Raw genomic sequence first — 14,318 nt, 5'->3', positions numbered from 1 at the left:
GTGGCTCTGAGTGATAAACCAGGGTCGGAAGAGGAAGACCGTGGTGAGGGTGATGGCACCGAATTGTTGATGACATCGGAAGCAGCACTTGTGCGGAGCCTCCTGGAAGGGAGGGAGGGTTAGTTTTAGGCAAATACAAAGAGATGCCCCAAAACTGTCCTCGCTGCCCTCACGCAGCTTGCAGGGTCGTGAGGAGACAGAATTTCTGAGCCGGCTGGCGGGCAAGGTTTTGCACTGGGGCCTGGAGACTGCGTCTGGGCTCTTCTCTCGCCAGCCGCGTGGCCCTGGGCATGTCTCTGTACCCTCTGAGGGTCCCCACGCTCACCCCCCACACGGGGATAGTGCCAGCTGCACCTGCCTCCAGATGCCACGAGGCTTCGTGGGGCAGCCCCTGCCCCGGCCGCGATGCTGAAGTGACCGCCCGTCCCGGGGGCCGACCTCTCCCGGGCAGGTGCGTCCACACCGAGCCCGAGCCGAAGCCAGGCCTCCTGGCTCACCCCAGCTCTGCCTGTCACCTGTGACCGGGCAGATCCCTCTACCACTTCAGCCCAGTTTACCCACAACAGGGACATGACACTAGAAGCCTCTGTGACAGACTTGGAGAGACACCGGGGTGCGGCAGGCACTCTATGTCTGCCAGGCAGGCACTGTCCCCACGTCACTGCTGTGGAAACTGAGGCCCGAGAACACACAGCCGGCATGTGGCACTGTTGGACTCACACCTGCTCTGCCCATCCCAGGCCTGGGAGAAGCACCCAGGACGAGATGGAGCCTGAGGCTGACGCTCTGCAGCGTGCCCCAATCTCCCGAGATGCCTCTCTTGTTACGTCCCTTCTCTCTGTCTGGCGCACGGCAGGCCTTCCCCATGTGTGCTCAGGGAAAGGATCCGAGGGGCACGTGGCCCAACAGGGCAGGTGTTCATTCAACCAAAACGTACAGAGAACTACCCAACGGGAAGCAGAGAGGCGTCTAAGACCCCGCAGATGGGGGAGGGAGTGATGCCAACCACAAACACCACAATAAAGGCGGGCGTGTGAAAGAGGGACCTTGAGGGACGGGAGGCACAGGGCACCATGATGACGCTGGGTTTTGGGCACCATGATGACACCATGACAATGCGAGGCTGGAAAGCAGAGTGTATGGTGCTGAGGAAACCGAGGGGAGAGAAGCATTTGGAGCCCAGCGGCTGAGCGCCTTGGAGCAGGCCCAGCAGCGCTCCCACCCCACAGATGCCGAAGCCCAATCCCTGAAGCCTGTGAGCGTTACCTGATGCGGCAGGGTCTCTGCAGATGCGACTGCATTAAGGATTTTGAAATGAGATCACCCGAATGATCTGGGTGGGCCCCAAATGCAATCACAGGTGTCCTTATAAGACGGGCAGAGGGGACTGGCACCCAGAGGAGCTGGTGACGTGAGGACAGAGACTGAAGATCTTGGCCTCGAAGGCTGCAGTGACGTGGCCACGGGTCAAAAACTGCGGCAGCCGCCCCAAGCTGGAAGGGGCAGGGACGGGCTCTCCCCAGACACCTCGGTTTCGGCCCAGTGACACTGACTTTGGACTTCTGGCCTCCAGAGCCGTGGAGAGTCAACTCCTGTTGCTCTGAGCAGTGCCACTGAGACCACTGTCACAGCAGCCACCGGGAGCTACCACGAGCCTTGCGCTCTGCTCTAAGACGGCTGGAATGGTTTTTGCAGGGAATGGGAGTCTCTGTGCACGTGACTGGGGGTGACTTCAGGAGGGGCCGGTGGAGGATCGCGCAGAGACGGAGCCAGTCAGAGGTCTCCAGCCGACCCCTCCCCATGAGAGCTGGAGCAGGGGGTGGGGGCTGGAGCGCGGGGCGGGGGCAGGGTGGGGATTGGCACAGTTCCTCCCCTGGCTGAGGGTGCTTGTGAGCAGGACTGGGCTCGGACGGTGTGAACGCCCCCGGGTTCACACTCCGGGCCGCCTCATTGCACGCGGGATCTCAGGGCCCGCTTCCCCGCCCGGCGTCTGCGAGGATCCCGGGCCTCCAGCACACAGGACGCATTCATCACGGCTGGTGCACGCGTCGCTCTTGTCATCTTTCTGGGCTGCTTTGTTTTTGTTTTTCACTTGTGGTGTCTGAGGCCAGTCTCCTCCGGTATAAATAATGGATCACAGGGGACTGAAATGCAGAAGGCAGGGAAGTGGAACAAGCGTGCTGAGACAGCTCTATTCAGAGGACTCTCGCGGCGTCTCTGAAGGTTTCTCCCTGGTCGCAATCGCTTGACTCCTCGAGATCCGGTTCAAGTAAGAGGCAGCTCCCGATGGGCGACCCACGGCCCCCCACGATGCTCCTAGCTCCCCTGCCCCCGGGCCCCGTGCTTTTGCATAATTCTTGCCACTCCTTCCCGGGCCTCTGTCTCTGTTGTATCAGGACTCCAGCGTGACCCCTCCCTGGGGTCCATGCTCCTTGTCACCCCAGAGGTGGGGGAAGGGGAGGGTGGAGGAGGGGGACCACTGGGGAGAAGCTTCTCCCAGCACGCAGCCCCTCCAAGCCGGGTTTTAAGGCCCTATGCCAGGACGGTGTGGCTGGGCAAGGAGGAAAGCCGCAGGGGAAAGGTCGGGGAACAGGACCGGGGAAGGACGGGGAGGGCTTTTCTGTGCACCCCTTGCCCGGCTTAGACCGGGAGAGCTTGACGCCTTGGTGACCAGGCATCATGGCCTCTGTCCCCACCAGTTCCAAGTGGGAAGGAAATGGGGGCGGGGAAGTCCCCACCAGAACTGCGGTGGGGGAGGGGCTGTGCACTTAGCAGAAACAGTGTCCTGTGTGGGTCCCCTTGGGAGGTGCCAGCAGGTGGGGAGTCAGGGCTGCAGGAGGCCTGGGTGGAGCTGCAGGTGCCGGCGGAGCGAGCCAGCCAAGGGAATTCCAGGAAGTGCTGCCTTCAGCCCTCTCAAGAAAACCCAGCCCGGCTCTGGGAACAGGATGGAGGTCGGCCGTTTTGAGATACCTGTTGGGGTCTGAACTCGCATAAAGCCTAAAACCTGCAACTTCTGCGAGCAGAGATAGCCTGGACCTCACCTCGGTGGGAACGCTGGCCAGCAGGACCCCTCCCACGGCACCACCACTTTCTCTGTCTCAAGGGGACGAAGCAGGCACATAGGGCGGCCACTCGGGGGGGGGGGTTCTCATTCAGAGCTCTTTTCACGCCACCTTCAAATGTAATACAATTCTAAGTCCCCCTTTAAAAAACCGTGCCCCACCCACAGAGTGGCGCAGTTTCGGAACTGTGCCCAAGCTGGCACCCTCTCCACCGTCCCCGCTGCTGGGAGCCACCTTCATCCCTTTTGGGACGTCAGCAGGTCGTCTCCCCTGTGGCTGCCGGGGCTCTGCCCCCACCCAACCTCCCCACTGTGCAAGACAAAGTGGCCACACGGCCGGTCAGTCCACAGAGTGTGTCAAGGTCGTGTGGTGGTCCCCAAGCCTTGCCCTTCACCCGGCTGGAGGACGAAGAAGAAAAGATTCCACAGAGGGAGCGAGTGGCCAGGCAGGGCCAGGCGCCCGATGTGCTGAGGGGGCAGGGTGGGCAGGGTCAGCCAACACCGGGCGTGCGGCTTTGGGGACGACATTTAACCTTCTGGACCACGATGCTGTCCTTGGCGACCTGACATCCTTCCAGGCCCCTCCTACTTTGTGGCTTTAGGATTCCAGAGGCTGGAAGACGGGAAGAGGTGACAATCACCTCCAGGTCTCAAAGGGGGTGCTACGGACTCAATTGCGTCCCCCTAGAATCCACATGTTGAAGTCTTAACCCCCAGTGCCTCAGAATGTGACCTTATGTGGAAACAGGGTATTTAAAGAGGAAATTAAATTAAAATGAGGCCATTAGGGTGGTCCCTGACCCATTCTGGCTGATGTCCTCATAAGAAGAGGAAATGAGGACACAGACCCGCTCAGAGGGATGGCCATGTGAGGACAGGGAGCAGACCGCTGTCTGGGAACTCGGGCTCCAGAACAGTGACAGGGTCAGTATCTGTCGGGCAAGCCACCCAGCCATGCACAGGCAGCCTGAGTGGACTAATGCAGGGGAACGTGGCCCTCGGAAAGTGGGGACCACCGGGGTGAGGAGATCCTTGGGGCCTCCTGAACCAGCTCTGCACTCCTGCTGGGCCCCTAACGATGATCCCATGGGTTTGTGCAGAAATGAGCCCACGGTGCCCACCTTCCTTCCCCAGCGCCCCTCACACTTGGGGGTGGGGGTCAGAAGTACTTTGGCTCCAGCCCTGTAGCTGGCAGCTCCCCTGAGATCCTCATGGACTAGGACAAACGCCAACCCAAGGGCAGCAAAAGTGATCCCCCGTCCCTGGGGCAGATGGCCACGCCCCTCTGCTGTGACCACGCCCTTCGCCTTAACCACACCCTCTTTGCTTTAACCTTTTCAGAACATCCCTTTGGATTTCAGAGCCCTTCAGAGCCCGAGGGCCTTGAGGAAGGTGAGCATGCCCTTCCTCACCCACCCAGAGGCAGGGGAGCGTCCTTGGCTAAGGACTTCTTTCCCCAGCAGGCCCCCCTCCCCCACAGGCCGCCTCCTGAACCCCGGGGGACCCATGGGGAACAGGTGCCGGGGAGCCCATGCTAGATGACACCCCTCGCCTCGTGGGGAAACGCTCTCTCACGGGAGAGTGGAGTCAACTCGCTTATCATTCAACAGACAGCGCTGCGTCAGGCGCAGGCTGGAGGGAGGGTGAGAGGGCTGTGCTGACAACAGGTACTGACAGGTGCGGCCCCGATGACCGGTGCAGTGTAGGGAGGTACCTGCCCCAACGCACGGGCGTCCTAGGAGGGGAGAGAAGGTGACGAGCGAGAGCTGTCGGAGAGGAGAGGCAGTGCACGGTGAGGTGGCCGGCAGGGCTGGAGCCAGATGTCCCCACGCCCTGCTGGCCCCATGGGAGCCCAGGAGAGCAGCGGCAGGGTGACAAGATGCAGCAGCAGGGTGACAAGAACAGATGACGGCAGGGCTTTGGCGAGCTCCCTGGGCAGGGCTCAGAGGTCGCTGGGTGGGGCTAGAGGAGATACGGGGGCAGTTTGGAGGGTCCCCTAAGAGCCAGGCCCTCGGAGGGCTGGACTGGGGGTGGAACAGAGCGGCCCAGAGTGTCCTGGAGCTGCCATGACAAAGTAACACACGCTGGGTGGCGGGACGCAGCAGAGACGTGCTCTCAGCTGAGGCCAGAAGTCTGAGATCAAGGTGTCGGCTGGGCTTGTTCCTTCTGAGGGCACAGGAGGGTCCTTGCCCCCCGCCCAGCTCCTGGTGGCTGCCGCGACCCCCGACTGTAGACACATTCCTCCTTGTGTAATTCTCTGTCACTGTGTCTTCTGTTCCCGTTGTGTCCCAGTTTCCCTGTCCTTGGGACGCCAGGCACACGGGATTAGGACTCTCCCTAACGCAGTGTGGCCTTGCCTTGATTCGGTTCCATCCGCAAACATCCTGTTTCCAGATGAGGCACCGTCACAGCACCAGGGCTTGGGGTGTGGACTCATCTTTTTGGGCGACACAATTCAACCCGCAAGAGCGATGAGGAGGGGTAGGCAGAGGTCACTGGCAGGATATGGTGCCCATGTGGCGGGTGGGAGTCGAGAGGAACCCGAGGCTCTCCCATGGCTGCTTGGCTGATGGTGGCCGTGTCTACGGGAACAGGGCGTGCAGAAAGGGTGAGTCGAGCTTGAGGGGCCCTGGGGCTTCCAGTCAATGGGAGAGGTCCTTCCTCCCTCTTTTCCTCTTCCTCCTCTTCTCCTTTTTATTGCCTTGAAATTTCATTAGAAAAACCAAGCACGATTCTCCTGCCACTGTGTGGCTGCAGTGGCTGGAGTCCCCGCCATGGCCTTCCCGCTTCTTCCCCGTGTGGAGGCCGGGGTGGCGCCTCGCCTGGTCTCGTGCCACACCTGCTGCCAGCACCTGTCAGTCCCGGGTGTCTGCTCCGTGCCGTGGACATGGGAGTGTGTCACTGCAATGTGTCATCCCCTGCAGGCAGCATGTCCCATGCTAGGCTGAGATCCGCCGCATTGTGTCACCGACGTGCCCCACGTCACATGGCCCATGTCACAATGCGTGTCAAGGCAATGTTACCCGTTGAGCTGAACACAGAGAATTCCTCTCGGACTGGCTATTTTTAGTTTGACGCCTCGGGCTCCCAGCAGGTCGCTGAGGCTGCCAGGCCCAGCTTCCTCTCCCAGAGCCATGCCTGGCCCCTCGGAGTGGCAGGCGGGAGCTGGGGACGCCTCAGAAGCCCCTTTGGTGTCCTCTGGGCGCCCCGGATGCACAGTGAGCTTTGCCCAGGGACAGAGGCTGAACTAGAAATCCCAGACCCCAGCAAGGACCTGGAGTGACACCAGCACCAAGGAGACCCCAGAGTGCTGGACCCTGGAGAGGCCTGGGCTTCAGGGAAAGGCCCGGCACACGCCACCACCATCCAGGGTTCCAGGCACAGGGGTGGGCCTGGCACGTCTGTGGTCTGACACCAGCCTGTGTCTGCTCAGGCTCCAGTGCCCAGCGCCCTGCCCCCGGTGCACTGGTCTGGTGGAGGTGGGAGGAAGCCATGGAGCACGGACAGTCCTGGTCTGGGGTAGGACCGGCTGGCCAGCTGCTGCCATCTTGTCTAGGGGACACCTGAGGTCCCTGTGTGCACTCTGGGGACGCTCTCAGCCCTCCTTGCCGAAGGCCTTCCCCAGTTCCCCAGGAGTGAGGCTCGCTGGGTCACCTGCAGCCAGGGGAGTAAGCGTTTGGGCGGGACAGTGATCAGTGTAGTGGGGGAGGCCCTGTGGCGTGTCCTCCATCCCCAGGCATGACAGGGCTGCAGGGCCCAGGCTCTCAGTGACCCCAGGCTACCTGGCGCCCAGTCCCTGCTGCCTCCCTGCCCGGCTTGTGCCCCAAGGCGTCCTCATCGCTGGCACTGAGATCAGTGCCTGCCGCATGCCGGTGTCAACTCTCATTTGCATGCCAGTTCATCTGAGGCACCTACAGGGACACCATGTCCTTCCTCTGAGCCTGCGTTCCCTTGCTGGTCACCAGAGCCGTCCCCTGCACATGTCTGAGGCTACAGCACGCTCTGGAGAGGACAGGGTGGAGACGAGGTTGCTGGGCTGTGGCACCCAGGGGCTGGGGGCCCTAGGGACCGCTTCCCTCCTCACAGCTGCCTTGGTTCAGATTCACAGTGGACTCAGGACAATAACCAAACAAGTGACAGGAAGGTGCCTGCTGTGGCTTCTTCCATATCTGCCAGTCGGTAGTTTTGGGGCGTGAGTGTCTCGGGGCTGTGCAGTGCCCAGGCCTGCGGGTCCAGGTGGCATTACACGCCCCGCACCCTCCACCCACGCTGCTCGGCACAGCCTGCGAGGTCACCCCACGGGCACCACTGTCCACCCCCGTCACCAAGGATAAATACCCTGCCCAGGCCTCCCAGCTCGCAAGTGGCAGAGCCGGACGCAGTGAGGCCGTCTGCCCTGCCCCAGCCCCGCACCCAGCGTGACACCAAGAGCAGAGGAGCCCTCCGAGGTGGGGCAGCCCTGCATTCAGTCTGAGAGCCCTCTAGGTCACGGACGGTCAGCCCTGAAGGTGTCCCCTCTGGGACCTCTGGACCCTGGAAATGTCTGGCTGGAGAGGCCACCCATGCAGCAGGGCCCTGCCTCGGCAGTGTCCTGGGTGAGCTTGGAGGGACTTTGTTTCCCAGACCTTCCGTGGACAGCGCCTGCTGTGGCATCCCAGGCGGTCGGCGCTTGTGGAAAAAGGAATCGAGATGCTCTTCCTCATCTTCACGGCCTGACTCCACCCAGGTGGAGACACAGGCGTCACCCCCGCCCGGGGTCAGGACGGAAACGGGGCAGCAGTGACCATGCTCCCTGCGGCCCGAGGCTACCACCCCTCCATCCTTGTGCTGGGAACCCTCTTCTCCAGCTCCTCTTGGTCCAATGAGCGTATATTACCCTTTTCATGTCTGTTCAAATATCTTGTGTTATAAACACGTAACAGGAAGGCAAATGATACGTTGGACCTGGGGACGGTGGCCAGGGAGAGCAGCCGTGCACCTGGCAGTTAGGAGCAGCTGGCGGCGCTGGAGCCAAGAGACTGGAGATGGGTGAGCCCGGGGTGTCCCTGCAGGAGTGAGCAGAGGCCACGCAGCAGGGACAGGGCGCGGTGCGTGTGGGCAAAGCAGGCACTCGCCTTCCGGGGTGAAAGGAGACCCGCGTGCGACTCGGCCAGCGCAGGAGAGGCAGCTTCCAGGCGGCTGGAAACGCACCCGGGAGCCCGGGCGAGACTCAGGCCCTGGCAGACAGGGCTGGGGCAGGTGCACCCTCCTGACAACAGGAGACGAGACCGCCTGAAGAGCCAGCCTGAAACTGCGGCTCACGTGTGTGCCAAGGCAGGAAATGAAGGGGCCTGAGGGCCCTTGGGGTGCAAGGCCCGAGCAGGGCAGGGGCGGGGAGAAGCGGGGAGCTGGGAGAGAACCTTCCAGGGGCTAGAAGCAGAGGCGGCCCCGAGGGAGGGTGCAGAGTCCAGGTCTCCGAGTGCAAGGCGGAGGGCCTGAGCCAAAGGGGAACATCTGTGGGACCCAGCAAGGCTGACCTTGGGCCCACGCTGCAGCGGGACCGGGCTGGGTGGAAGGTGGGCAGGCTCCCACCCCCACCTCGCACTGGGGAGACTGAGCCGGCCAAGGGGACCGTGGCAGGCGGGGTGCAGCCACCGTGGCGCAACCCTTGAGAACTAGGAGGAGCCTCCTGCGGACTCTCACAACCCTTCTGGCCTTTCTCATCGGCTTCCCTGTGTCAGAGCAGAAGCAGCTTGGCAAACTCACGCGGCTGTTTACGCATTAAGTCCCGGGTTCCAGCTGCAGAGCAGGGCTGGGACAAACACACTGCAGCCCACAGTTGCCAAGGGGGTCGGGAAGAGCGCGGACTGTCCCGAGGGAGCTGCCAGACCAAGGCCACGGCTCCAACAGAGGCTCCGGGCTGCTCAGTCTTGCCCAGAGGTGGCTTCTCACCAAACCCAACCCCAAGGGCCGCCGAGGCCTCTCCCGTCTCATTCGGAAGGTTGGTACACCTGAGCCCAGACGTGCCACCAGGCAGGAGCCCTCGAGCTCCCAGGTGCCCAGTGCATTGCCCCTGTTATCCCGTGGGTGGTGGCTTGGCGCGGCGTCCTTCCCCACAGGCAGAAGGAGCGGGTCGAGGCCAGGGGAGGCTGAGCGAAGAAAGGTAGCCCCCGGCAAAGACCGAGGGCCCGGCACCGGAAGAGCAGCCCTCTCAGGCAAAGGTCTCGATTCTGGGCTTGGGGACCCCAGCCCCCACCCCTCCTCCTCCAACAGCTCGCCTGAGGGATCAGACATGGGGTGGGGAGGGCTTCACTGCTGCCAGGAAGTGCGGATCACACTACGGGACGGTGGGTGGGGTGCTGCTGGCCAGGTGAAGCCGTCCCCAGGCCAATCGGCAGCTCCTAAGCAGGCCATCCTGGTGGCCACCGGGTCTTCACAAAGGGCTCCTCCCCCACAAAGCCGATCTCTGCGGAGCAAGGAACCCTGTTCCCCAGGCCCCACACCTGGTGGCACCCTGGGCCCTCCTCACCTGCCGCCCAGCCCTACAGCACCTGCTGCTCCCGGGGTGCCAGGCCCAGCACCCCGCCCAGGCCAGAGTGGACAGTCCCTGGGCAGCTACTGCTCAGTGGGGCTCGCCACGCACCAGGACTGTCACGTTCACACTGTATTGCAGCACTCAGCACGTGGCAGACGCTCAACAAATGCGTGTGGCTAACTGGGAGATCTGCCCCACCCCATCCAACTCTTACAACAGCAACACCAGCACGGTGCCCATTTTCCAGCTGAGACAGCGGTGACACAGAGGGGTGATGTCACTGACACCAGGAGTGGAGGTGGTGAGACTGGGACTCAGTTTATCTGACCTTGGGGCACCAGTGTTCGGCCACTCGGAGTCCTGCCTCCAACCCAGGAGACAGGCCGCCCCAGCCCCACGAGCTTTGGCTGCACAACCTCCGGGGATGGAGACAGCAGCCCCTCGATTCCCGTGGCTGGTGCCCCGCTGCACAAGCTGGGCAGGTGATGCGACACCTGTGTGTGTCTGGAGTCTTCGTCATGTTAAAACACATTGAACTGGCTGCAAATAGCAGCGACGGTTTCTCCGAATCCTCTGGAATGCCCACGGGATCACCTTTACAGGTCGGGCCGAGGCAGGCACGTCCAGCCTGGGGCATCCCCTGAGACAACTTCAGATCTTCCACCCTAAGCTTTGCGGGAGCAGATGACACTGCAGATGCCCCCTTTGGATGTCACCTCTTTCCCCGCCCTCTCAGGGGGAAGCTGGAGTGGCCGGTGTTGGAAACTAGAGGGACCAAGAGCACAGACAGTGCAGGCGCCTCTGGCCCCCCTTGGGCAGGACCGATGACCTACACAGGGCAGGGCACAGCACACACCCTCACGCCGGAACTTGCAGCGTTTACCCAGTGCCTGGGACTTTAAGAAGGGAATGGCGGCTGCTGGCAGCGCGACAGAGGGTGCTCCCAGCCGAGCCCCAACAGCAATGCTGGGTGCAGTCCGGGAGGTGAGGGGAGGTCGTCACTCTCCAGCTCAGGCTTGGAAACCCCAAAGGCTCGCTCTCTGCCAGGGCTGAAAGCACAGGGAGGAGCGCCCAGGGCGTCAGCGACACGGAGCAGAGGGCAGCGAGCAGGGCAGGGACAAGCAGGGGACCTCATGGGCAGCAGAGGCACAACGACCACGGTTGCCTGCTCCGTCTGTGCCAGAGAAAGGACGTTTATGGAGCAGAGAGCGAACAGCGCCCAGGGTGTTCCGCAGTGTTCCGGGCACTGTGCGCACCCTCCCCTTCGCGTCCCGCTGGGTCTGCAGAGCAGATGCTATCACCCCTCTCTACAGACAGGCGCCCGGCAGCCCCGCGACTCGCTCACGGGCACGGAAAGTGGCGGAGCCAGCATTCAACACAGGTGCCCATCCTCCCGGGGCTGCTTTCCCGGAGGTCACCCCAACCTTGACATGTCAACTGGGAGAAAACACCGCGCCCACAATGACAGCCCCACCCTTCACACCCAGGGTCCACCTCCCCCTCAGCCCCTCCTGCAGTGTTCACCCACTTCCGGGGGAGCTGCTCCTGGGACACCTTTGGGAAGTTCTAAGGAGGGACTGCCCATGTTGACCTGGTGACAACTTGCCTCTTTAAAAAGATAAAAAGAAGTCAGGTCTTTGCTAAATTCTCACCTGTTGGGGAAGGAAAAAATGTGTGTCCGTGTGCATGAGTACATGTTTGCATGTGCATGCATATGTGTGTGTATGTGTGTACATGGGTGTGTGGGCACATGCATGTGGTTGTATGCCGCTGTGTGTGCACACGTTTGTGCATGCCTTTGTTGGTGTGCATGTGTATGCATGTTTGTGAGTGGATGTATGTGCACTGGAGCATGTGCATGTGTGTGTATGTGTGTGTGCGCGCATGTATGCTGGCCCTCGAGGGAGGGCCGCTCCTTCCTTTGGGAAGAAGGGAAGCTGTCACGTTTCCACGTAGTCGCGGGTGCCTGGTCCTGGAAGTCGGGGGACCTGGGTCTAGCTGTGCATCGCCGCTGACCGACTGCCTGGCACTGCTGAAACGGGCTGACCGTCTGTGCTGGAAGACGCTTCCGTGGGGGGAGGAGGGCTGTACTTTCCATTTCATGGGGATCAAACTGAGGAGAGGCTGAGGGTGGCTTTTTGGCTGAAATCCACTGACTAAGGTGGCCGAGTGCACATCTGAGAACAGGAGAGACTCAAACCTGGCCAGCACCTGCTCTGTGCCTGGAGGGGGCACCTCTCCCGTTCCAGTCGCCCCCGGGGCTCCTTGGGCTGCAAGGTGAGGAGCAGCGGCTCACTCAGGCTTCCTGATGTGTTCAGCTGAGGTCTGGGAGCAATTTCCTCACAATGGCTCTCCCACAGGGACTTTAGGGGGAGCTAAGGAGAGCCCCTCTGCAAGCCAGCTCCCTCATTGTCCCTGTCTGCCAATCAGAAGCAGGGGTCCAGGGACACTCTGGGGGGGGGGCTTAGAAGGGGAGGAGCCGCGAACAAAGGGGGTCTGTTCTGAAGCCAGTGTCACTCAAGCTGGTTAGGGACACGGAGGACTTCCTGTTTCCCAGCCCGAGGGCAGGTGTTCTGCAGAATTGGACCAACGGGCCCCCAGTCTCTGCGCCCCCGGGAAGCACAGCAGTCGGACCCTCGGTTGTCTGGGCGGACCACCTGCGGCCCGGGGGGTGGGGCACAGTCCCCGCTGTGCCGCCGGCCCTCTGCACCTGCCCCCTCCCGCCCGGAGGCAGCCGATGGTGACCCAGGGGCTGCCCCGCAGGTCTGGGGCTGTCTGCTCTGGAGGTCGTTCCACCAGAAATTAAAGGCTTAATGGACCAGCCTCTGAATGTAAAAACTCAGCCTAACTAGATCTTTTTAAAAAGAAAAGCTCTGCCCATGAAACAGAAAAAATGCACCCCCTTTCGAGTCGCCCCTTCCCACGGGAAGCCGGCGCCCGGGGAGCCCGCCCCGCAGAGCCCCCCGCCCGGCCGAGCTGGCGGAGCGCACGGAGGCCTCGGCCGGCCCGGGCTGCGCGGACGCACGGACAGCGCCCCCGCCCCCCGCTTCGCCCGCGCTGTCCCCGTGTCCGGGCGCTGTCCCCGGCCCGCACGGCCCCGGGCGCGGCTCGGCCGCGGTGGGGGGGGGGAGTACCTTCTGAATGCGCCCGTCGATGTCCAGGTAGATGGCCTTGGGCCGGTAGCTGGAGGAGCCGGAGCCCATCTTGCGCCGCCGCTGCACTTGGACTTTTACTGTACTTTCCCGACGCCAGCCGCCGGGAGGGCGCGAGCGCCAGCGCAGGGGCGGCGGGGGCGGGCGGCCAACCAGAGCGGCGCTGCGCCGCAGGTCCCCTCCGCGCCTCCCCTCTGCCGCCTCCGCCTCCTGCTCCTCCTCCTCTCTGGAGCTCGGGCTCTGGCTCCGCGAGAGCGCACGCCGCTCCGGGCTCGCTCCGCCTCCAGCCGCCCGCCTCCCCTCGGCTTCCCTCCGCCTCCCCTTTCCCTCCTCCCTCCTCCCTCCCCTCCCCCTCCCTCCCCCCTCCCCCCTCCCCTCCCCCTCCCTCCCTATCCCTCTCCCCGCTCTCTCCCCGCACCGCCTTTCCCACATTAAGGCACACCCCCTTCTTCCTTTTGACTCCAGCCACCTTGGGGACCGGGCCAGGTCGGCAGCCTGTCTCCAGATAACCTCTGGACAGATATCCATAGCGACCCCTTCGCCCCAGCGGTCACCTCCCACGTGGTCAGGCAGTCGTCAGCCAAGGCGGGCTGAGAATGGCCCGAGCTGTTGCCATGGCTGCTCCAGACCCAAGCCCACTTAGCTCCAGGAACGTCCCCCTGGCTTCCTCTCCCATTTGAATAGAAAATGGGAAAATTTCCTTTTCATTCATCCACATCCTTCCCCTAAGTTTTCTGTACATTCTCAGGGGTGTCAGCCTCTTCCAGCTGCGCCTGGAGCTGAAATGGCAATTTTATTTCTGTCCTTTATGTAGCGGGAGCGAGGATTACCCATCGGCGCGCTGTTTGCTGGATTGGCTGCTCTGCTCTCCTGGGCCCCCTTTGTTAATTTCTGCAGGGGGCAGGGAGAGCGGGAGGGGACAGCAGGGTAAGGGCAGCCTGTTGACCTGCAGGTAACAGGCGGGGCTGCCTTTGCCGCCCCCAGGCCTGTTGGGCCACCCCTCGGCAGGAGTTGTGGGGGAGCTCGTAAATGCTGTAGTGGCTCTCAGTGCACGGCTTTGGGGAGCTAGTGTCAAAACCAGCGAGAATGTGCTTATTGTTTCGCTGGAAGTGAATTCCAAGCCAGTGCTTTCCATCTGTTAAGTGTCTGGGTTCTGCCTGAGAGCGCCTGGTGCACGCAGGCTCCTCCCTCCCTCCCAGGCACGCAGAGCACTAACCAGCGCCATGCCCAGTGGGCATTTCCTGTCCCCCCTCTGGCCAGCGGGGTCTCCACCCAGTGGACAGTCACTGGTGGCACAGACCCTCCAGGGCCATGTAGAGCAGCGTCAGCCAGGGCTGGGGCCCTGGGGAAGGTGAGAACTGCCCGTTTGTCCTAGGGGGCTGTCCACAGGGGTGACTGGTTGTCAGGTGACGTCGGTGGTCATCCGAGGCCTTTTGACAGTCCAGCCCACTTGTCAATTCGTGTCCCCCTGTCTGCCCTCATGGAGAGGCACTGGGAGAAAGATGGCCTCACCCCCCGGTTTGCCAGCCACTGCCACACCACCAGCGCGGGGAAGGGGCCGTGTCAGCGTGTGGGCGCCATGAAGCTTACT

The 14,318-nt window shown here is 62.5% G+C and overlaps 1 protein-coding gene across 1 annotated transcript in view; it reads right to left on the bottom strand.

The window, feature by feature from the left end:
• Positions 1-12,861, bottom strand: part of PDE9A (phosphodiesterase 9A) — an 82,843-nt gene extending 69,982 nt beyond the window's left edge. Inside the window, exon 1 of the mRNA XM_045540728.1 lies at positions 12,710-12,861. Within this exon, the coding sequence (XP_045396684.1) occupies positions 12,710-12,778 (69 nt within the window). The 5' untranslated portion in view covers positions 12,779-12,861. The remainder of the gene's footprint in view (positions 1-12,709) is intronic.
• Between the last annotated feature and the right edge of the window lie 1,457 nt (positions 12,862-14,318).

Source organism: Lemur catta, chromosome 1, assembly GCF_020740605.2.
Source record: "Lemur catta isolate mLemCat1 chromosome 1, mLemCat1.pri, whole genome shotgun sequence".
Taxonomy (NCBI): Eukaryota; Metazoa; Chordata; class Mammalia; order Primates; family Lemuridae; genus Lemur; species Lemur catta.
Note: the sequence above shows the minus strand (reverse complement) of the source record. Positions and strands in the feature narration are given on the sequence as shown.